At 41.2% G+C, this 24,623-nt stretch overlaps 1 protein-coding gene across 5 annotated transcripts; it reads right to left on the reverse strand.

The window, feature by feature from the left end:
- Positions 1-1,915: 1,915 nt before the first annotated feature.
- Positions 1,916-24,530, reverse strand: SPICE1 (spindle and centriole associated protein 1). Of its 5 annotated transcripts, XM_042031157.1 has the most exons (17): positions 24,395-24,530; positions 23,899-23,946; positions 22,705-22,851; positions 18,686-18,788; positions 17,851-17,972; positions 16,239-16,324; positions 15,801-15,943; positions 15,426-15,566; positions 14,417-14,682; positions 11,054-11,185; positions 10,257-10,404; positions 8,572-8,796; positions 6,176-6,561; positions 4,740-4,911; positions 3,251-3,353; positions 2,832-2,919; positions 1,916-2,045 (listed from the first exon to the last, which is right to left on the reverse strand). In XM_042031157.1, exons 1-17 carry the CDS (start codon positions 24,476-24,478, stop codon positions 1,992-1,994), a joined length of 2,448 nt encoding a protein of 815 aa, XP_041887091.1. In that variant the 5' UTR covers positions 24,479-24,530; the 3' UTR covers positions 1,916-1,991. The 5 variants fall into 5 exon arrangements, with proteins under 5 accessions (XP_041887091.1, XP_041887093.1, XP_041887094.1 ...); XM_042031159.1 differs by lacking the exons at positions 23,899-23,946; positions 24,395-24,530 and adding an exon at positions 21,193-21,423 and having other exon boundaries at positions 22,705-22,788; XM_042031160.1 differs by lacking the exons at positions 17,851-17,972; positions 23,899-23,946; positions 24,395-24,530 and adding exons at positions 20,157-20,193; positions 21,193-21,423 and having other exon boundaries at positions 22,705-22,788.
- Between the last annotated feature and the right edge of the window lie 93 nt (positions 24,531-24,623).

Genomic DNA, 24,623 nt, shown 5'->3' on the forward strand with positions numbered 1-24,623 from the left:
AGACTCCACTACTGGAATAAGGAGTAAAGTAGGTATGTGTCCCATGGGGGATAGTTCCTCCAAAGTCATGCTGCATTCAGCTTGGTATATATCGGGTTACAAACTCCATATTCATTAAGTTTCCCAATGCGCCTATACATATTCATTACCTAGCCCCGCCTCATATTACAATGAGCCCGAAAGTCACATCCGCTTTGTGCTTGCACAGTGTGGTCTGGTGGTCGTGGGCAGGGGTCTCCGGGATGAAGTAAGGGTCTTCCTCAGATGAAGTAAAGGGTCTTCCTCATTATGAACTTTTCACCTTGCTTCCCTGTGCATGCTCTTTATGTCCCTGGCCCAAGTCCAAACTTCAAGGCTGGTTTAACTCAGTTTTAGGTTCAAAAACAGGATCTTTCGTCCAGATTCCTTCCCTTTGTCAATAGTCTTTTATCTTCTCATCCTGCTTTGGTAGAACAATGTGTTGAGCAAGCTGTATGCATTGTTTTTAACAAACACCTTCTTAGCAAATCATTTAACCTCTGCTTCCCCCTTCTCACCCTGATTCAAGGGCATGGGGGTTTTGGTCAGTCCATCACCTATTTTTTCCCACTGCTTGGAGAGAGGAGTCCTTCCCCTGTGAGACCGTGGGGTCCTTCCAATGGGAGACAGGTCTCCATGAACTTCTCCAGCGTGGGTCCACTCTCACGAGCAGCAGTCCTGCCACACCTGCTGCAATGTGAATTCCCCCACGGGCACACAGCCCTCCCAAAACTGCTGCGATGTCGGCCGCTCCTCCCCGGGGTGCAATCTTCCAAGGACAGGCTGCTCCAGCCTGGAAGCAGGGGCCCCTCTCTCCACTGGATGTCCCACTGGATCACAGCCTCCTCCAGGCATCCACCCACTCTGGCATGGGCACCTCCCTCAGGGGCTGTGGGTGGATCTCTGCATCCCCATGGATCCCCATGGGCTGCAGGGGCACAGCTGCCTCACCATGGTCCTCACCAGGGCCTGCAGAGGCATCTCAGCTCCAATGCCTGGAGCACCTCCTCCCCCTCCTTCTCCACTGACCTGGGTGTCGGCCTGTTGTTTTCCCTCACATGTCCTCAGCTCCTCCTCTTCTCTGACTAGAAGAAAAATTGTGTGCACTTTGTTTTGATTTTCTTCTTAAATATGTTATCACTGAGGTGTTCCCAACCTCTCTCATTGGCCCAGGTTTGGCCAGCAGCATGTCCATCTTCAGAGCCATCAGGGATTGGCTTTGCCAGACATGAATGAAGCTTCCAGCAGCTTCTCACAGAAGCCACTTCTGTGGCCCCCCGCTACCAAAAACCAGCCCATGCAAAACCAATACACCTGCCCAGAAGGAAGAAGCTGTGGCTGCTCCCCTCCCAACTCTCACAGGAAATCCCAGTCTGGCTCTCACCCATCACAACAATCCCGGAGCCAGGGGGCGGCAGTGACCACCCTGGACACAACACAAAGAAACAAAAATGGTATGGGATAAAAACAAACATTCCCAAGACACCACAGAAGGAACAAATCCTTATCCACCAGAAACAGAACGGCTTCCTAATCTCCAGGTTCCTTTTCAACGCAGGTACGTTCCCTCATCTCAGTTCTCCCCGACATTTTATTCCTGTGTCTTGTGCAAATAAATGCTCCAGAAAGTTTCACAGGCCATTTCTAAAACCTCCTGCCTTCAGCACACTTAACAGAGCAACCAGGTCCTCACTTGTAAAGCTCCAGCAGCCTGAGTTTACAACCTCAGGAAAGAATTTTTGGTGAAAAGGTGTAAGATCACAGCAATGCATCCAGCTCAGAAACTCATTCCCAGGGCTTCCTAGAGTGCTCTGTAGGGTACAAATACGATAAGCACATGGACCTTGCCATACTAATGGCACTGACATGAAAACACTTCAGAGTTAAACCGTACATCTGTAGAGGGAAATTGTGATTTATTTGTGGTTCATAAAAAAGTATTTAAAAAATACAGGACTTGAGCTCAGCTTCTGTTACATAATGTGCATTGACAATGCAAACCATCCTTCTTCTTTCTGCTTTTCTACCTGTAAAAAAAGAAACCAGTTCAGATTCATACACAGGAAACTTCCCACAGACCTGTGTGTTAGGACTGTTTGCCATCAGCACCATGGAGGGAGTCATACCACCTACTTCAACCTTAATAATTTCAAATTTTGCCTCTGGGGATGTATAGTTCGCTGTCAGGATAGGGAGTCCTAGACCCTAACTCTGCTCTCTTTATCACTCCTAATTTAGGTTGTTTTGGACACCAGGAAGTAGGTTATGTCCTCATGGTTGCTTTCAAGCCTATTAACAGCTCTCTGACTGGTTTATCAGATTGTACCCCTGCAGAGTTCCCTGTGAAAGCATCTCACTGTGGGCTATCCTTTTCTTTGCACATCAGGAGTCAGAAATCTAGACTGGGGCTTTTTCTTTACATTTGGATTTATTCATCCTTCAGCAACTGACTTGTGCAACAGCTAGGTAAGAGCTTGCCTGCCTCTTGACTGTGGCTCTACCAGTACATCATAATCATGGCTTGAGGTTCTCTGGAGCCACCAGGGAAAGACTTCCAAAGGTTTCCAGTTCTAACACACAAAGATGCTGCAGCAGAAAAGGGTTATTCACTTGTACACAACTCTGTGGCAGAAAATAATGAATGTCACTAGTTCTCAGGTCTCTTCCTACCAATTGTCTATAATCCAAACTGCCATGAATCGATTAATACTAGCCTTAGGATATTTAAAACAGGACAGAGCTCTCCTCCCTTCATCCATATTATGATCATCTTCTTCCTTTTATGACAACATAAAAAAATTTTTCAGTCTCACCTTTGGTCTCTGGCTGACAGAATTTAATTTGGCACTTTCTGACGTGGCACTTAAAGGTGAACAAGGCTTGCTGGAGTCTCCTACAGACCTGGAAATAGTCAAAATAAGATTGAAAAAGCGAAAAATGGACGTGACTACTAGAACAGTATCTCTGATCCTGAGTTAGGACTCCTCATCAGCAGTCTTCAACAACACAGGTCATCTGTCTCATGTCAGATTGCAGATATTTTAAATAAAAACCAAGGAAGTTGTGAAAAAGCTGACAGACCTTTGTCCCAATTCCACAGATTTAATGTGAGAAAGTCAGGGAAAACCCACAAAGCCAAAAAGCATGTGGCAATTTCTCCATTGTGTTCAATTTCTGCTGCATGGGTAATTAAGATACTACAAAAATGAAATAGTAAAGGGTGAACTTTTACCTTCTTATACTGGTCATACTGGCATGGGAAACACTGTCATCCTTGGACCTGTCCACAGCCACTGCCCCAGGAACAGAGACTTCAACTGTCCTCCTTGCATGTTCTAGGCAATAAATAATTGCTTGATTCTGATGAGAACACAGCAACATTGCACAACAACATTCACTTTACCATTTTTTTCAGAGGTATCACAACCTCTTCCCAATTGCATAGAATATACAGACCAGAAGTAAAACATCAGGTTAAACATCAACCCCATACTCACTTTCTGAAAATGACTGACATGGGGAGCAGATATTCAGAGCAACTACAGACAATGCTCACAGATACTGAATGATTCTTCCATGGTTAAATTTTCTGTGGTTTTTGGCAATTAGAGGTTTATCGACTTCTGATCTCTCACCTTTGTTCCTTTAAGATTTTACTTACAATGCTGAATTTACATGACAACAGCCAAAGAAGCACTGAAAGTGTTATGACCCAACCCATGAGTCACTGCATCTGCACCTGCATGCAAATGCACACACACTGGTTCCCTCCTCCCCCTCCTTCCTCTCTCCAAGTCCTTCCCCCTTTATACATCCCTCTGGTTTCACAAGGGAAAGGACAGGTGTCCCAGATAGAGCATGTGTACATGGTCACATGCAGTTCTGCTTGTAATGACAATGACTCCATGAAAAGGTAAAGCAGCCCTGACCTCCTAGAAAGTAATTTTTTTTATAGCTACATATGGCAGCTAATCTATGAATCTTGAATCAGCAAGAATATTCCCTAAGCTAACTTATCTCTTTACATGACTGGAAGCTCCAGTTATCCCTTTCTATTAGCACTGGCAGTAACTGAGCAAGACAGTCTGATGGGAAGAGTACCCAAAAGACCAAAAACTAAAATGTGGTTGAGAACAGGATAACCACTCTGCCATGATTTTTAGAAGTCTTATATAAATACTTCAGTCTTTTCACCCAAGATTCTGCAGCACAATAGAGGATGGGTTAAAAAGCCCAGTGCTGCCCACCAGTGACTATCAGAATCAATGAAGTTGAAAATCTGAGATCATCGAGTCCAACCTTTGAACACCATCTTGTCCAACAGACCAAGGCACTGTGTGCCAGTCTTTCCTTAACACCTCCAGGGATGGTGACTCCACCATGTCCCTGGGCAGCCCATTCTAATGCCTGACAACCCTTTCTGTGGAGAAATTCCTACTAATGTCCAAATGCAGTACCTGTTCTTCAGACAAGAACGCAGCAAAGAACAGATTTAACATGAAGCACAGTACTTGCAGCAGACTAATTACTAAGAAGTTAACTTAGAAGAGGTTTAGCTGATGTGTTTTTAGCTCTCCGAAGTAAGGAGTGTTTGTACCCACACAGTCAGTAACAGCAAGTGTACTGCTGACCACAACCACTAATACAGTAAGATAAGGACTCTCAAAAGGAGAAAAACATTGTTTTACTAGGTTTTTTTTCTCCTGAAGCTGGGTACTTACCAGTGTAATTCAGGGATGGGGCTGGAACAGGAGGCAGCACAGGAGGGACCATGTCAGCAGCAGCTGACTTCTGCTGGTCTATCAACTGCAAGAGTTTATCCCGTGCTTCTGTACTCTGGCGGTTCAGCTCTGCTATTCTTTCCTCCAAGCTCCTCGATACCATGAGATGACTCTACTTGGATAATGGGATAATTACTTCCAATGAAAAATTTCCAATTGGCACCCTCAAGGAGGGCATACAATATATTTCAAGTACTTCTAAGCATTTAGTTTTCAAACTGAAAGTGAATATAATTATATAGCAGTTCCTGTGCAAAATCTGGTTTTGTCCCTTTTGCTGTCCTGAATCTAAGTCCTTAACTGATTAAACATTACAATACTTTCTACTGGTCTTCCTTCACGTAGGAAAAATACAGCTATTGTCCAAATAATTTGAGAAAGAAAAAAAACCCCAAACCAACCACCAAACCAAACCCACCAAACATCCAGCAATTAACTACAATTAAGAATATACTTAATCAGAGAGACATATTCAGGGAAGCAAAAGCAGGTTTCTAGCAGAAAGTCCTGGAGCTCATCTTTAAGGAAGGCCTGATCTGCTTTGACCTCTTCCCCTCCCTCTCAGCAACTGCTTCCACAAAAACACCACTTACTAAAAGTTTGCAGCACCCTGTACAACCAAATGACTAAATATTACACAACATAACACAATGTGGAAAGTGACAACACTATCAGCCTACATTTAAATGAGGAAATTTTAAATCTTTAGGATCCTTAATTGAACAATCAATCAGTCACTGTGATGAAACACACAACAGCAAGACAGTAGCAAAGGCAGGGATGTTTTTGTGATGTCAACTTCACTCACTGGGAATAACTGCTTAGTTGCAGGTTAAAGTTTTTCCATGTAAACTGAAGTATTCCAGGTCTCTCTTTCCCAAAATCTTTGGGATTTTCACAGAAGAGGACTGACAAGACAGACCCAACAAGCACATACACTATCATCAAACATTTGCAGAAGATGTATCTACACTAACTTTAATCTCATGTGCTTTAGGGTCACAGTAGCAGAGGATATGTATGACATGGCTTTAAATAAGCATTTTACAAGCTTGACGAGAACCTGTGGGTTGGTGCAGTGCTTTCACTGCTAATATTACCCGAACTACAAGAGGTACACCTGATCACATTGCACTGAGCACACCTCTTTTTGCAGAATAGTCTTATCCTAAACTTATAAATGTGCTGTACACTTCTCAGAACCCATATACAACATAGGCCCAATATGAGGAACTACTGCTGATCTGTTTATGGAATAAAAACTTTAAAAAATCACAAGCCCTCAAGCAAACAAATGAAAATAATAACCAACAGGAAAGACACAAAAGCATCAGTAAACTACAGGAAAGCAGAAGGGAGATCCTTCCTTTTCTCACCTGCCCTTGTGAAGAGTCTGGACTAGGATCTGCATTTTGTGTTGGGTCTGGCTGATGTAGGCAATCACTTTTGTCTCCAGAGACACCTCTGAATTTGCTCAGCTGAGCTTTAATTAGAGCATTCTGCCGTGTGAGCTCAGCTATCTGTCCCAGCAGATCACCATTTTGAAGTAACTCTTCAGCTGTGCTGTTTTTCCCAGTGTCACCTGGGCAGGACAGATTAATTTTCTTGTGGGAACTCTCCAAGTCTTTGGCTGCAGGCGGAACTGGCTGCCTTCGAGAGATGGGACAGTTTTCCTCAGTTGTGCTCTGTGTTCTCAGGGAGGAAGGTAAGCTCCTTTCCTTGCATGGCTCTCTTTCAGCAGACTGGGAAATGGCTGCAAACACTACAAACACGAGATGAAAGAAGAGTAAGGACAGGGACATGTGATCCTCACTGAGGAAACAGTGACTTTATTGCATCAGGTTACTAATAATCAAGCAGGAATTTGTATTGTAACATCTGGTCTGAAAGGTGTTATATTACTGATCAAATTCAGTCCATGCAAAATCCTGCTGTAAGAACTCACCAGGTTAGTATTTCCTATTGCAAACAGTCTTACATTTAAATGATTTAATTAGAGATTGAGAGAGAAGTCCCTGAGAAGAAGATAATTGTTTTCAGTTTCTTAGCTGACAGATCAAATACTACTTCTTAGTTAGTCCCCTATTTTCTAAAATTCAGTTACCTTACTTGATAAACTAAGTTTTTGTTTCAGTTCTGATATTTATATTGGGTTATTAACAAAACTTTTAGGATACTAAAACAAAAAAATTCAAGATTTTTTGCATGATAATAAACTATTTACTCAGCCCCTAAAGAGAAAGCACTGTGGCCAACAAAAGTAGTTACGTATTTTTTTGGTCATCATCATCAGCAAAGAGATAACACAACACAGAGACATGACTCAAGTTACAGCACTGTCAGCTGCTACATGCTAAGTCCAAGTTGAATTCTGTGATCAAAACTAGATTTTCTATGCTTCATACACCAATAGCCCAATCCATCACAAGCTTTAGCCTCTTGAGCAGAGACGAACACTTACAAATTTACACTCAAGTGTGTTTTATGAATCATTGAGCATAAAGAAACATTCATTACGTTGAACATTTGTTGAGCTATTTAGCATCAGTCTTAAGAGAGTAACAATGTATTTTAGAGAAGTCTTGGAATACAGTTCTGCATTGTTGTTTCAACTGACAAAAGACATCTGACAGCTCTCAATGGGACTGAAACCAGACATTGCTCTTTGTAGAACAAGACCTTTAGTTCATTTCTTCCAGATTTTTTATGTACCTCCTCACAGCACAGAAGCCCACCAAGTGGCTGAATTAGACATAAACTTCCAATTGCCCTACTAACTCCTTAAAAATCGAAAGGACTTCTGGTTATTATTCTGTCTTGGAAAAGGCTTACAAAGCAACACAGCTGAAAGGGAGGAAAAAGGAGGAAAACCCCAAAACCCACTCCTGCACCCTCCTTCTTGTCAGCAACCATTATCTACCTCTCAACAAGGGTGTTATCCAGGGCCCTGGCATGTTCAGTGGGATGCTTGTGGTTACAGTAACAGCTGCAGTAGGAAACAGCTCATTTTGAGAATCACAAAGGGTGCTCCCTTCTGCTCACTTCAGTAAGGATAAATGAGAAATACCTTCCCTAATCACCCTGATGAACTTTTTTCCTCCCGTTCACCAGAACTGAGCTAAAAATATGAAACCCCTAGGGCCTATGGATACTGACACAAGACTGAGCTACCTGGTTATCTGGCACCACATAATTTCACCCAAAATTTCCTCAACTACTTCCTGTGTATTAAATGAAACCCAATGGGAACCTGGCTCCCACAGCTTCCAAAAAACCCTTTGCTGGGAAGATGGGCTCAAAGCAGGAGCACACAGCCTACAGACATCCTGGTGTGTCTGCAACATGGATTGCAGAAACAGAAGTTCCAGGCTTCAGTGGTCCCACCACTGAAGGTGATGGAGGCTGGATTACACCATCAGCAGATGGAAATCTGAAATGATGTGCTGTAGGTCATCGACAAAGAGCTTCAGCAATCACACAGATATGATAATCAAAATGAATACCAAATAAAAATGTCAGTCTGGACTGCCACTGACAGGATTGCTGCCAGGACATGGAAAACAGGAAGTGTACAGGCTGTCTAGCAGCAGGCATAGTAACAAAAGAAATGCATATCTGGGTGCAGCAGTAGGATATTCCAGCTATAGGGCCAATATGTCTAGGCATACAGATTAAAAATTTTCCATAGAAAATACATCTTCAAAGGTACTGTGAGATTGAAACAGTAACACACAACACAGACTCCTAGGTCTACAGCAGTCAGAGATCTCACCATTCTGGAAGGAAGACAATTCCTGACTGCTCTTCTGCTGAGGTGGTGACAACAGCACAGCTGGCTGGAAGATGTGAGCTGGGAAGCTTCTACCAGGTCTCATATCACCTGAGGCACCTGGCCCTGGAGGAAACGTGAAAGGTAGTTCTCCCTGTGGAAATTTCAGCATATTTTCCCTATTGCCTGCACCAGTTCTGGGCTCAGAACAGGTCAAATCAGGTTTTTCTAAAGAAAAAACAAACCAAGGATAAAAGTTAAACAAATGAAAAAAAAAAACCTGGTCATAGTGAAATAGGAAAAAATCTCAATGACAACTCTTATGTTCAGGTATCTGAAAAGACAGACTAGAGTAGAGGATGTTCCACACACACTCCTACCTTTTCTCTCATCTGCAGGAACAGCATTCTTTCACTCAAGCATATTATAAATTTTTACTGGCCATAAGAGCAAGTACAACACTTACACATAGCCTCAAAATTTCAGGATAGTAGTATGAGATCTGTTTGTAGCTCATGCACAAGACTTACAGATATGTGACTTGAACAGGTATTTGACCTGCATTTGGTAACATTCTCTTGGGAAACTCAGACTTATGCACTTGTCCTAACGCCCCGTAATATAAATTTGATGGCAACAATGGTGTAGAAAACAATTCAAGGCTTTTTGGAGCTCTGCTGATCTTCTTATCATTTAATTCAAATGACATATCTTGTCAGTAAAAAAAAAAAAAGCTATTCTTCTGTATTTAACTAAGGAATGTAAGGAAAGAAGATTTGGAAATTCTAGTGCTGCAGAATTTTTGAATGTAAAGGTTTGGGTGTTACGTTGGAGTTTTTTTGAGGGGTGCTTTTCTGACTGTTTGGATTTTGTATTTTGGGGGATGATTTCCTTTTGTTTGCTTTTACAAGGCCTGGGTCAAGCACAAAATAAAAAGGATCTGGTATGTGGCTTCTTTCCAAGAAGAAAATTCTTCCAGGAAGAAAGCTTTTAGGTACAAAAAGATTCACAAAACCAACATTTAACTATGGAATACAAATAACTCTGAGAAATCTTGGGATTCACAAGAAGTTACTGACCCTGAGAGCAAAAGCAATGCATTTAAACAACCAACCAGGAAAAACAGCTGGGAGAAAACTCAGTGGTGAAAGGTGGTTAACAGTCCAAGGTGAATCATCTTTGGGTAATCTGGCCACCAATGCTGCTGCCTTAGCTTAGCCTGTCCCCATGTCACACAGCACTCAGCTGGTCACTCCCCTCTCACAAAGTCACAAATACCAAGTACCAGACCTCTCTGACTGGTTGGTTTCTGGGCCTCAGCTGCTGCTGTTTTGGCCAGCAGCAACCTCCAGTGTCTTATGGAAGAGCCAGTCTCAGACTGTCAGCCTGCTCAGCAACAGGAAGCTGAGATCCTGGTTCTGTTGGGTTTGATTTCTTTGGGTTTCTGGGGTTTTTTCACAACCCTCAGAATGAAACTGACTTTGGAAGCCATCTTAATGGGGGAAAGCTATTCTCCTCCTTTGCTTGTGCTCCCAGCAGAACCCATGGCATGGGAATTTACAGAAGTGACATTCACGCTCATGCAAGAGGTACTTGTGCAAGCAGACACCTATTAAACACCAGATTTTCCACTACAGGGATAAATTAGCCACAACTCTTCCTTCATCCTTCACACATCATGTACACACCTTGGTTGTTTGCTGGACCTTTGCCTGCAATTCCAAAATGTTTTGGACTTTGTTCTCTTTCAGGTTCTACCAAAGGGAGGCCTTTAAATGCTTGTGTGAGACAAATCAGCTTTTCATCTGTTACTGTCATGTATTGCTGAAGCTTCTTCTAAAGGAGGAAAAAAAAAAAAAAAACATACACAGAATTACAGAAATTTTTGTTCTACCAACATAAATTAGAAAATTATATACTACAAGCAGCCCTGAGAAGAAATTTGGCCTCTCAATACTACTGCGTGAGTCTGTAGGATTCCAGTGAGGTATTAAATACTATTGTCTCCGTGTTTCTCATTTATAAATTATTTGCTTTCCCTTTTCTTACTCATGACCTCACTTCCTTTCTAAGGTTTCTTAATCCCTCCATTCCCAAATGTAGCCATTGATCAAATCTACCTGCACTGCAAACTAAAAAAAGGAAAATGTGGTATTACATCTACTTATTGCTCCAGTAGTGTTAACAGTATAGAACTATGAAGGAACGTGCCTAAACTTGTAGGTGGATCAAGTAAAGCCCAGTTTCACAGAACCAGCACTTTCTCAGGCTTTGAAGTTATATAAAACGACACAATTTTCCAAACATTCCATACCCATACCTGCTACTGTAATTCTCAGGCTCCTCATTCAATTTTATCATTTTCTTTCTGTTTATTGTTAAAATCTCCAGAACATGAGACAATGCATCTCAGCCCATATTTGCAACAGAACTCAGAATTCTAACAAGTCATCCTGATGGGTAAGGAGCAAGAGGGGCTCAGTACCTGCATAGTAATGTTTTCTTCCCTTACTTGAAGTACTTCTGCAGTCAGAGCATCAATCAGTTCTCTGTGTTCATTCAACATCTCCTGCTGCTGCTGCCTCATCATCTCTTTCTCATGCAGCTGCATTTCAGTCTAAAGAGGGAGAAAAAACCCAAAAACCTACTATAAACCAATCCAGACTCACATCTGAAAACAGGAATAAGTCATTATGACATCATCATGTAACAACTCTTCCCACTATTTGTAAATTGACTTCATCACTTTCATGACAAAATCCAATTGTCAGGGCTTGAGACCTGTCAGAGAGCTTACTGTTTTTTCTTTATTACTTCAGGACACTGTAGGGAATCCTAGACATCCTTGTTCTTCTGCCTTTACAATTTTTACAGGATGTAACTACAAGCATTTTCTTTCTGCACTGATACAGTTTCTTAAGTCACTGAATGTTCATGCAGGAATCAAATAATTCCAGGTGTACTGATGCTTGTCAGCATCCTGTTCTGCTTGTGCCTATTCTTTAGCTTCCCTAATTCATTAATGAAGACAAATTTGACTAAGTAAGGAGAAAGTACTTGCTTTCTAATGTTTTCCATTAGAGAGAAAAAGTTCTAGAGGGTTTCAGAAGTGTTATGACAAAACATATCAGCTCTGCATGCACATGAAATGAATGAATAAATATTTTTGAGACTAACTCACAGACACTGCTACTAGACACACCTCCCTGAAGTATATGAGAGACAAGGCATCCATTTTCCATTTCTCTTCCAGCTAGAGAGAACAGGGTTTTTTGTATTGATCCAAGTGAAGCATGCTGGCTCAGAAAATTGATTAAAAAAAACTGTACATGGTCCCCTCTTTTTCAGAAACCAAAGCACAAAATAAGCACTTCTACCCTGATAGCAGTGATGAAGCCTACTGATGCCTTAGATCATCTGAATGAGCTACTGTATCTACTAATCCTGCACAGCACTGACCTAGTCTTGGAGCAAAAGCTGCCAAGCAGCTCTGTCTTACATTTAGGCATGGGGAAAATATCAGGTTAATATCCATTCCTACCACCAGGTAGGATTTGGGTCTGGTCTACCCTGGAAGAAGTATCTTTATCCCAGCCCACTGCCAGATGTGGCACTAACCACATGAGCTTTACCACTGCACCAGAACATGCAGCAGAGAGGGAGAACAGAGGAGCACAGATTCAGGGAATATGCCCATACTCTCTTTGTTATGTGGGCCTGGAAAAGAAACAGTATTCTTAGCAGAATAGGGATGGGGAGGGAACGATTCATTCTAAATTTGGAAGTTGATACAAAAATTAGTTCAGAAACCAAGTCAGACTTATCCATTTTCCTTCAAGAATTTTGTATGGTTTTGCAAGCACACCAGAAGTTTCTTTTTCTCCTTTTCTCTAGCCTCTTCTGTATTCACAATTTCCTTCTTATAGGTGTTGGTTTTTAAATCACTTAATAATAATATTTCATGAAATATTACTAAATTCAAGTTTCTCTTCCTACTTTTTAGATACAATTTTGAGAATAAATTAAGCAACATCCTTTATTGTAATCCTTCTGCTTTTCTGCAGCAAAACTGGAAGATGATGAAGAGAATCTAAAATCTTTGAAACCTCATGAAGACTGACTGTCTAACTAAAATTGGGCCTTTAAAATATCCCCTGCAAAGCCATTTTCTTAAAAGGCACTGCCAGTTATATTTCAGGCATTGGAATTCTGCTAACTCTGCTGGCTAGGCAAGACAGACTGTGCACGTAAGTGCTTGATTTATGTCTGCCATGACAGGGACCAGGTTTTAGGAAAAGTTCAAGACAAGGTGTACTTCTTCCCAGCAAATTCTCAAATTCTAATTGTAATTAAACCTCCCTGAAAAGGAGAAAAGTCACTTTAGATTATGAATGCAGTGTCTATCTCAAGCAAGCCTGAATACAATTAATTACATTATGCAGCTTGAGTGACTTCTTCAGATTGCTACTTCAGAATTTAGGTAGTAAATTTATGAGTGTTGCAGACAATTCTGAAAGCAATAATCAACTTCTGGAAGGATGGAATGGTAACAAGAAAAAACATGGGATTAGCTTTAGAAGAAGTCTGAGGCTCAGGAATAACTCATTTCTGTAGAAAACAAATTAAAGACAATCTAAATAGGATTATAACTGCCATTACATTTACAACATGAATTTGATGCTATTAAATTGAAGTATTCCTAATAAACATTCGACTGGAATTCTAAGACCCCTTCTTATAACTGCAAAAGAACCAATTTTAATTCCCTGTTTTGGTATTACAATTTTAACCAAGGCCAAGCAGTACTAACTTGCTTTAAAACACAAGACTTTCTCAGCTGAAGTCCATCTCCTGCTGGTAGCTGCTGTTCACTCTTGGATTGATTATTTACTGTTAGCTTCCAGGACTTAATCAAAGTAAATTCTTTCATACAGATTAAATACAGAGTAATACAAGGATTAAGTTATCATACATCCAGTAAGAAAAAAAAATAGAATTTTAACCTAAGATGGGTTTCCCCCTTTCACTTATTATACACTCTGAAAAGGAACCAAAATAAGACAGTTCCACATACATTAGAGATCTATGACCTTTGCTATGAAATAGAGCATTAGGATTTCCATAATATACTCTGCTGCACCTATTAAGAGTGCAGGAACTGTGATAATCAGGTTTAAAATGTCACATAGACCAAATGAATCTGGGAGGCACTGCTGCCTATTGATAGCTCTGGGATACAGATGAAATAGAATACACTTTATTTTCCTTTTCTTCTTTAAAAAAAACCTTCTACATGGCACACAGGTGGTCTTCTTTATGGAATTCCATTAACTCCCAGCTGTGCACTGTAACAGTGAGCACTTCAGGTCATTCTTCCTTAAGGTAAAGTTGCTGTTATGGATAGAAAAAGAGGGCTAAGGAATCCCTCAACGAAAATAGGGGATTTGGGTCCACTGCTCCAGTGACAATAGCATCACCTTTGGGAGGCAAAGGAAGAAAATGATTTTGTAAACAATGCTGTAGTTAATACCCTGCTACAACTCTGAGCATATGTAAATAACAAATTTAAAAATACTTCAATCGGCATTTTCTGCTCTTAGACACAGAGACTGTCACTGTGGTCAACTCCTCCATTTTCACTGGGGATACTAATTCCTAACAAACCAGTTCCCAACAAAAAGCTGGGAGAAGTTTTAACTCCTAATTGCATGCAAGCCAAGCAATAAGCAGTGATAATCAGAGTACAATGCAAAGTGACTGGAAGCCAGAAAAGACCAAAGTTCACATCTGTCAAGTAACTTTACCCCCTCCTTCATTCACTCTCCAGGAGCAGTTCTAAGTGTCTCACCTCTTTGAGGTAGCGCATCAAACGACAGAGAGCGTTCACCAGTGACAGTGTAAACCCAGAGAGGCCTTCACTTCTCTCTTTTTTTTGGACCTCACGACCTGTACATCGTTCATATTCCTCCAGTTCACGCTCCACTTCATGGATCATGTGGTTAAGAACATCTAGGCTGGGTTTGTTGTTCCTCTGAAGGTCAGTCTGGATTAAATTACCTGGAGAATCACCTCTCTTCTGTCTTGCAGAGTTTTGTGCAGCTTGCTTTCTTTTCACTGAAGGAAAAGAAAAAAAGGGTCACTGGAATTTCAACTTGTATAGAGATCTTCCCAGTACCAATGAAATTGCATTGTTTATTGAAGTAAATCAAAGGAAATGCCCTTTCTTGCTGTAAGATGAAACAGACCATCAAAGAATGTCCCCCAGTCATTCCACCTATTTTCAGATCCTCAAAAACCACATTTTCTGCAGCCACAGTACCTCCCAAGTATGACTGCTTTGTGCTTTTCTCTTGGATACTCCTGTTTGTACTTTTCTCCTTTCCAGTTAAATGCATGGAAATAGTTTTCTACTGCTAACCCACATCACCTGCTTTCTCACCTTTAGTAAGCAACTCTCTTACAACAATCCCTTCATGTTACAGCTTGTATCTGATTATCAGTCCCCTCATACAAATATGTGTTGGATCTGGGGACTGAAATGCATTTTAACCTGTATCAGAACTAGAAAAGCCCTGAAGAGAACTCCATGACCAGCACAGTAATGGGCAGCATCAAAGGGCCGTATTTAAGGTTCCCAGATTCCTACAGACTTGGTTTTGCTGATAAACATGCAGAACACAGGCGAAGTAGGCAAGGAGCTGTGGAACATCCATCCTTAGATATGCTCAAGACTCAAGGACCACCTAAACTTTGGCATTAGCCCTGCAATGACTTCCAAAAATCCCTTCCAATTCACATTTTCTTATGACACTAAAGGACCTTGGACAAAGGGTATATTATTTTTAAAAGTACTAAACTCTTTGCTGCAATATGCTTCTGTTTCCTTGAGTTTGGATTCAGCACTTGTCTCACAGTGTCAGTGGAGTCTACAGACTCTTCTTCATCTTCATTCTGAAGTCTTGAACGGGTTCTCTTGATTACACTGGTAGCATTGAGGGCTGATTTAAACACAAAACAAAACAAAAAAATGCACACGTGAAATATTTCAGGTAGGTTCTTAATAGTAATACGTTCCAGAGTAATTTTATGGTTAAGAGCTGGCTTTTTAGTCTGGAAATTCATCTGAGCCAAATTAGCATACATTTCTGTCTCTCACCCCCACCCAGGAAAGGAATTCCAGACAGGATCCTGTGAAGAGCTTAACAAATTTGCTGTGATTTAGTAAATCCCACCTGACTGATCCAATGAAGGAGAAACAATTGTTGGAGTCAAAGGCACATTTGATTCCTTTGATAAGGTGGTTTTTCTCACATCCTTATCAACCCACAGCTGAGAATTCACCAAGGAATTTTCTTCTCTCAACAACCGAAGTAGCCTGCATTCAAAACAAGCATAACAGTGAACTGTAACAGGACAATGGCATGATTCCAGATTATCTGTCCAGACAGAGCTTCTAGAATTATCTACAACTGCTCAGGTGAGATCCCTGCTCACTTTCATTCCCAGTCTCAATGTTACAACAAGGCCTTTCCCTGAAATTCTGAGATCAGGAAAGGAGGGCAAAGGGAAACAGAAGAACTGACTTAACTGTACCCATTCAACACCCTTTTAACTCCACCTGTTTCCAGTGTAAAGCAGGTGAAAACCTGAATGGATGTATTTATACTGACCTGTCAGAATTGATGTTGGATTTGAAACCCAAAATGTCATGGTGTCCATCTTCTGATAATGCTTCCTCCTCCTCTTCATTAAGAGCCTTTTCAAGAGACAACAAAGAAAACAAAAGGGACTTCAGAATAACTTAAGAGACCAATTTTAAGGAATTGTTTCAAGAAAAAAAACAAAAACATTTCTTTTAGTCTTCCCCTCCAAAACATACTTAAAATAAAAATACCACACAGAAAGAAAACCCAAACCCTTTGTGGGAAGTTCTGGGGGACTTTAGTACCTAAGAAATACTGATACTGACAATTGTCTCTGAAAACAACACAGCAAGTGACCAATTCAATATCCAACCTTTTCTTTGTATGACTTATATTAAATATGAAAACCCATACAAACTAGAGGATAAAATAAAAGCTGTTAAGGCTGTACCAAAGCACAGATACAGCAGGCAAAATACAGAAAAGCAACCTAAATCACAGCATTTATAAAATTTCAGTCATTTGAAAGTCAGTCATTACAAGGTAAACAACCTCATAATGAGACCTCCACAATTACATTTATATTCTATGTGTAAAATGCAACCAGAACAAAATACAATCCTACGTCCTACATTTATAGCTAAATCCAAGCAACCAAATTTGGAATTAGGGTTCCTCAAACCAGGTTTATCTGCTTCTGGGTAGGTTTCACCAGAGAGCCTTTAATTATGATTGTCGTAGGCACAGAAGAAGAACTCACAGAAGGTTGGCAGACAATCAGTACGTGTTTCTTTTAAAAATTTCAGCTTATCCTGCAGCATGCATCCAGTGACACAGCTTACAAAGATGCTGCAGTTAACTCCTCATATTAAAAAAACTGAAAAACAAATACCACACCAAAATATGTAACACAGAGGTACTACAGCTCAAATTACAGATATTTGTGCAAGTTAGTAGGAAACAGGAGTAGAGAACCACAGGAATATGACACCATCACTTTTGTTCCCAACAGCCTGTTTGGTCTCCATCAGTGGGAAGTTTTCTGGGAGCATCATATGCCCGTTCTCAAAACCCCAGTGAGCATTCCTGGTACAACATGTTATTAAAAGAAAACAGAACACAAAGGCAAACTAAATTAAATTTTAAACAATTTTAAAATTGTTTACAACAAATGTGAATAAATGCAAAATAATGCAAAATAGTAAAAGTTAAATTTGTAGGATTCATCAAGGCTACGGAGTGAATTGGGGTACAAATGGCTGTGTCCCCATATACTCACACATAACTGGTAAATCTGAAATGTAGCAATTAGTTAAGTGATACAGAAGTTCTTCTCTTAGACTAGAATTACATTGTACTCTTCCTGAGAATTCCAGAATTTAAAAGGGAGGGTGTGCTAATGTGAGAGAGCTTCTACAAGACATAACGATGCTTGTTTCTCATATCCAAAGGTTAAGAAATCAAAAATTCACAATTTCCAGAGTCTCACAAAACAAACTTGCCTCTAATTAACCTTGTCTTCTATGAATGTTATCAACAAAAACCTGTTTAGTTCTGCTTGGAAACTCTTATCTTTGAATATTCTTATTTTGTGCAAACAAAAAAGCCACAGGACATGCATGAACAAAACATACGTTACCTGGGAGTCCATGACAGATTCACTAAGGATGGAAAGCTGACTGGGAGGATGACTTTTTTGTACAATGGGTCCTTGAGATGATTCTAGGTCACAGTTAGGAGCCATTGTTACATTAGGGAAACCTAGAGGAATTAGACAACACAGGGAAGAACACAGAGGGCTTGGTCTGTACTTATGTTGCAGCACTTTGTACTGAAAATCAAGCTCCTGTACTTCACAAAAAAAGGGTCACAGGGATGTCACTTTAAGCAACAACCAAAGACCAACCATAGGGTTAACTAAATACACTGGGCCACATACCCGGCTTTTGTCCTTCCCACCTGCATAAATACACTTGTGCAAAAGCAGCTTGCAGGATCAAACAGCCACTGGGAACAAAAGAGAACGGCAGCCTACAGAGAAAAAAACCCCTAGGTTTAAGATTTCACATGCAGACAGCCAGTCCAGCCTTTCAGCAGCACAAGGATCCACAAGCCATATTAAGAAAAGCCTCATTCAGGAATTGCTGATAAATCTTCAGCAATATCCAAGAGCAAAGAGTCAGCCCATGCAGCAATGAGAACCACTGCAGCAGCTCCAACTGGTGCCCTGCACAGGCCAGTAGCTTGGCTGTGAAATGGTGAGCATGAGGTGCTTCAGAGTACAAGATGTGAAATTCCACAGTGGAATAACCAGCCATCAGCCACCCTCCCCTGCAATATGAGCAGGATCAATCATACTATGTTAGAGGATGAGATGAAAGCAGTTAAAAAGAACACTTTGCAAAGCAAGACCATTTATGGAAAGCAAAGAGATAATCTTAAATGTACTACCACATACAGATGAGATGTTCTACCTGTTCGTGTGCGAGGAGCATCCCCAAACAAGCCTTTTGCCACAGCCATAACCTGACCAGATCGTTCCAATACATCTTGCAAATGGTACTGATCAGACAGAATCTGAAAGTACAGTGTATAAGGAAACTTTACACTGGGCAGACTGAGTTTTTTCCTTTCTTTCTGGTATTGTTATTCCACACTGTCACCAAGAGAACAGCCAACAGGACAACGTTTGCCAAGTTGGTATTGTTCAATTAGATCCTAAATAAGATACATCAAAAAACCATACTTCATTCTGAGTAACTAGAATTCATACCGTTTTTCTGAAAAATTAAATAGTTATTACTTCTGGGGCTCCCATCAGAATTTACTGTCTTTAGAACAAATCCTCTCACTCCCTTCTCCTCTCAGCCTAACACAAGAAGCTGGGTATTTATGACACGCTCATCAAAATAAAGACACATCTAGCAATTTAAAAATAAATCAGTATGCATCCTCAAAACATTTGATCTCAAAGTTGTTACGGCATAGAACACTTACATGTATCTGACACCCAAAACATGTACTATTTGATTAGATTCAAACCAATTCAAGCAGACTTGTTTCACTCAGTCTTGGCTCCTGAAAATACTACCTAAAACTTAAGCCACATACCACCAAAAGCTCCAGCAGAGGTAAACACAGCTGACTGCATCTGGCATCAGAAGACATTTTTGGAATCTCCAGAAGATACAGCTTCTGTATTCAAATTGTTTCTCCCAAAGTCTCTCTCTAGCTTTTGAAGTCCATCACAACAAGTGCTTCCTAAGGAAGGATGTCTTGCAGTGCAAGGCAAGAGGCATCCAGCCACCATGAGCCAAATGGAGCTGACTGGGGATGTGGCTTTGTAGGCAGAACACAATTTAGAACTCCTCGCTGACTCCTGGTTTCATTCACAAAGCTGGAAATGGAAAACTAGTAAAATTATATCCCACCACCTGGGGAGAAGGTAGTTATTCTTGAACACCTGAGAGCAGATATGTAATTGACCTCCACTTCATCGTGGTTCATCAAATTGATCCAGAGACTACAAGTACTTTAGAAGACCCCCCAGAAAAGGCTCATGTCTTTGAAAACAGAGTGACAATTTTTGTTCCCCCAGGAATCATAAGACAGACTGTTTTGCAACAGTTTCAGAGCACTCTATGCCATTATCTCCAGAGTTCCTTTCAATGTCCATTGGTAAGTTTGCTGGCTTACATTTAGCCTCATACAAAACATTCTAGCAAATGGCATTTCACTTGTTTCTCCTCAACCCCCTATTTTACTACGTGCTTTGTTACATCACAAAGTTTCCCTACATATCTGAGTTTCCGTGTTTTTCTAGTCTTCTGAGCTTGCATTACACTGCAGGAGATTAGTCTCATAATCATTTAGCAAATCAGTGAATATTCATCTTTCAATCACTTCACATATCTCCTTTCCCAGACCACTACTGAATTTTCATACCTGATACAAACTAAATCTTGTCTTTCCATTTAGCCATCTGACATCAAAGCAATGCAGGTTTTTTGACAAAGTCATCATACCAGATTGGCAGAAGAAAAAAAATATAGAAAGAAAAAAAGGAAAAAAGTTTATATTACTCCTTTCCTGAAGGCAATTAGAATTAGAGTGATGTGTATAATCAGAAAAATTATCCTGACTAGTTTGTTTTTACCCTCCTCACTAGATCCTTTTTGGCATCAGCAGGTTCCTAAGCTCTACCCTCCTGCTGAACACGTTATGAACATTTTTAGAGCATTGCTCCCAAGGTAGATTAGCTCACCTTTGCATGTGATGAGAAGAAAAAGTGATATCATCTTGTAACCCCTCTAGGCCCATTTACACACCCTGAACAAATTCATTGAGCAGTGTACTTTGTCCCAGTTTGGTACCACCTACGAATTTCATTAAAAATCACATTCCCTCCTGTTTCAGATTGTTACCGAAGAAAAATAAAAACTGGACTCATCCTAAAATCTCCCCACTACAATAACCCATTCAGCACTACCCTTTGGTGCAATACACTAACATTATTTAAAAAATAAGCTGTTACAGGACCAATCAGTGTAGTACCTGCACATTCAAACTCCCCAGTCACAGAGGTGAACTTACATTATTTTTTTGTTCAGATTTTTAGGCAGACAAATCCCCAAAACATTAAAATTCTGCTTATCCATTTTGTAACTCTTTTGTAAAGTCTTTCTGTTCAACATACAACTACAAGAGAAACAACACTAATAGCAGCACCTTCTTAGCTTTTGTCTCCGAGTATTTTGCAGTTGAGGAGGATTCAAGAGGCTTAGAAAGTTACACTGACAGCAGTAAAAGATCACCAAGGTAACAGAGACAAGGAAACAATTGGCAGTGGTTTTGCTCTAAGGGGAGACACAGAGTCTCCACAGTTACTCTGAACAACAGGACCTGGCAATTAACAAGATTTAAGCTAGGGAGAGGGGGAAATGGTAACTTTCCTCTACTTATTTTGTTTTTCTCTACTCACAAGAGGATGCCCACGTTTCAAACAGCAACAGCCAGATCTGTTTCATCGTGCCTGGCATCTTTTCCTTTTGTCTTCCTTTTCTCTGATTCAGAAGTAGACACAGAGCAAACTGCATAAAGTAGTATCTTAAATATAAAGGGCAGAGCCACTCAGGAGGAATTGAGATTTGTGCACTTTCATTAGAAACAGCAACAAATATAGAAGACTATTTCCCAAACATGAGTTTCACATCTGCAAAAGAATGAAGTCACATAATAGGTAGTCCAGACGAATCTTAGAATGGGTGGTCTAATCTACCTTTTGTGACACATAATTGATTTCTGCATGGAAGCATTGTTGAAACTAGGCTGCTACTACTTTAGGGAAACTCATTTAGAGGTCCAAGGGGGATTTTCTGAATACTCTGCTGAAATGCACTTGGCAGAAAAGTACCTAAGTAACAAAAGTCAAAGTCTGAGGCTTGATTAGCAAAATATCCATAACACAAAAATTCTACTGTGACCGCAGATGTCAAATAGGGTCAAATATTTGGGGTCAAATAGAAAACAAGGTGGTGATCTTCAATTCTAAGTATTTTTACTTGTTTGTCTATGCTTGAATGTTCTCAGAGATCAGAAAAAGACTTCTGAAAAATTACAGAAGACAAAACAATGAAGTCTGTGATGGTTAATCCACTGCACATTTACAGAACTACCAGATCATGTTTATTTTAACTGCTAGGTGAACATTGTTCGTCACCATTCTTTACCAACAAGAAGAATTCTCAGTCTGTTCAAGTACAGAGGTCTGAAAGCTAATTTTCAGATTAGTTTTCATAACACATGGCAAGGAGTGACCTGCTATGTGAAACAGAACGAGATCTACCACCACTTTTCAGTGCCAGCTACTCTCTCTGTTAACTAGGCTTAGGTTTACTGCTACAGTTCAATATTCAAAAGCAAATTAAATAATATATTTACAGTCAGAGCACTTTAGAATGCTGAGAGAACAAGCTTTTCAATCCTCAGATGAGAAGCCTGTCAGCCACAGCTCATCAATCTTTGTCAGTTTTCCTCCCTTACCAACTTCTTGCCTCACCCTTTCAGCCCCATTGACTCTGCACTTTCTCTGTTTAAATAAGCAGCGTCCCTCCCAGAAACGTTCATGTTTGCATCAAAGAAAAATGCTAGACACGAGGAAGAAAAGGCAAGCTGGCAATGAGAACCCAAAGAACACACAAACTTTTTACAACAGTTGAACTCTGCAAACAGTTCCTGTTCAGATGAAAAGAGGCCTGCAGAATGACAGAGGGCACAGCCAGGCAACATGTGTCAAATGTGCAACTATACATAACAGTTGGTATGGCAGGCAGTCTGCTCCAACCACGGCATGCATGCAGCACACGGAGTGTATGCATATACAAAATTAAGTTATCCAACAAGAGGAGCAACTGTTGCTCTATGTGCAAGAGCAGTTTTCCAATACTGCTGCAGATCACCTGCAGCAGGATGCAAGTGCAAATTTAGTTCTCACCTCACGCATCAGAGCCAATTTCCTTTTCTCCAAGGAATCCAAATCCAGTTGCTTTTGCTTCTTCCACTTTCTGTTCAGTGCTTTCTCTTGGAGTTCCAGATGTGCCAGTGCTTTGTTTTTTGATTTGTGTATTTCACGGCGACGCAGCTATGGAAACGTAAAAGAAACCATTTCAAAAATCAATCTTAGGCAAAGTTTGCCGGGCAATGCTAACAAGCTCCTCTTGATTTTATCATTTGTGCACTGAACATTATTTATGTTAACTTCATGGTAGTACCAATGACAGCCTCACAAACACCCACAAGTGTAAAAGGCCTCCAGTACCAGTCAAATTTAAAGCAGCTCCAAAGGTAAATGGGAAAAGTCTGTTTCCACCTGCCCTACACCCCTTGCTCAGCAAGAGTTTTATCAGCTGTAAAGGAAGGCAAAACCCAAACACTACTACCTATAAGGCGCATAAAAAGACATAATGCCTTCTGATTTAATACTGTCAGTCACCAGACATAGTGTTTCTCTTCTTCTAACAACAAGGTATATACAAAAATATATAGTTTAAATACAAATTAAAGAAATTAAATGTGTGAGGAGCTTGTTAAAGTCTCTAGAAGCTATCAAGCCAAACACTTGTAGAATCAAGTCTCTCTCTGCTGCTGTGACCATCTCTCCTGACAAACCTATAGCTCAAACTGCCTCTTCCATCCTGGTAATTAATGCTACCAAGAAAATGTAAATGGAATCCACATACTTTGCAATGAACAGATCACTCAGTATAAAGAAATTGTGTTAAATTGTTTAAATAAAAATTAAGTATTTTCAGAATTAGAGCGCCTCCTCAGATAAAGCACATCTTTCAGTCCTTCCCAGCAGAGATGAGACCTTCAACTAATCCACTGAGCTGTCATGTATTTACATTTTTACGCTTTTATGATGGCATGCAGTTTATTGAAATAAACACTGCAGCGACTGCTTCCCAGTGGGAACAGAAAACTGAGAAACACCAACTGCCAGACCTGGGGATGCTCAATGTCAAAAACAAAAAACCAGCACTAAAGAGCCAGCATGTTCAGAAGCTTAAAAAGGAGATTAAACATTGGCAGAAGATATCCCCGTAAACATGGTAAGCACTTTTTATGTCAGACAAGCAGCTAAATGCCCTCGCCACAGGGACAGATTAGTGATTGCTATTAAACTCACAATATCCTCAGGAGTTGCACGGTGCACTGTCAAGTCATGGACGGTACTCTGCGAACAGGAACCAGGGAACACGTCAAAAGTCATAACTGAGAGCAAACTGTTCTGGGTTTTTTTAGCTACATTTTTTAAAAACCCCAAATAACTTTTAAAATACAATACAGTTAGCCTAACAGTACACTCCGGTGCACTTTTACGGCGCTGCAGAGCGTTCCAGCCTCGGCGAGGCAGCCACCAAAAAAAACACCTCCACCAAGCCTGGGCGCGCTCTTCCCACAGGAGACGCAGGAGGCCGGGCCTCCAGCAGGGCCAAGGGAACCAGAGGGGCCGTGTCCCCCTGCACACAGCGTGTCTGCCCGCACGAACCCCCACGCAACCCGGGGGTCTCCTCGGGACAGCCCCTACGGAGGGCGGTGGCTCCCCCAGCCGCGGGCACGGAGGCTCCCGGGCCCTTCTCCCAGCGGAGGCCGCCCGGCAGCCCAGAGCGGGGAGCACTTACATCCCAGTCCCGCTTGGCCACCACCGCCTTCCTGGGGCCCTTCCTGCCGGCGGCGCGGGGCCGCGGCCCGCGAAGCAGCGACATCACGGCCGCGCACGGGGCGGGAGAGGCCGCGGCCGGAGGCGGTTTTACTCGGCCCGCCCTGAGGGAGGAGCGGAGCCCGGCCACATCCTCCTCCTCCTCCTCCTCCTCCGCTGCCTCCTCCTCTGCCTCCTCCTCCTCCTCCTCC

Source organism: Corvus kubaryi, unplaced genomic scaffold (assembly GCF_017639235.1).
Source record: "Corvus kubaryi isolate FWS band 111438036 unplaced genomic scaffold, C.kubaryi_AGA036_p1.0 37341, whole genome shotgun sequence".
Classification (NCBI taxonomy): domain Eukaryota; kingdom Metazoa; phylum Chordata; class Aves; order Passeriformes; family Corvidae; genus Corvus; species Corvus kubaryi.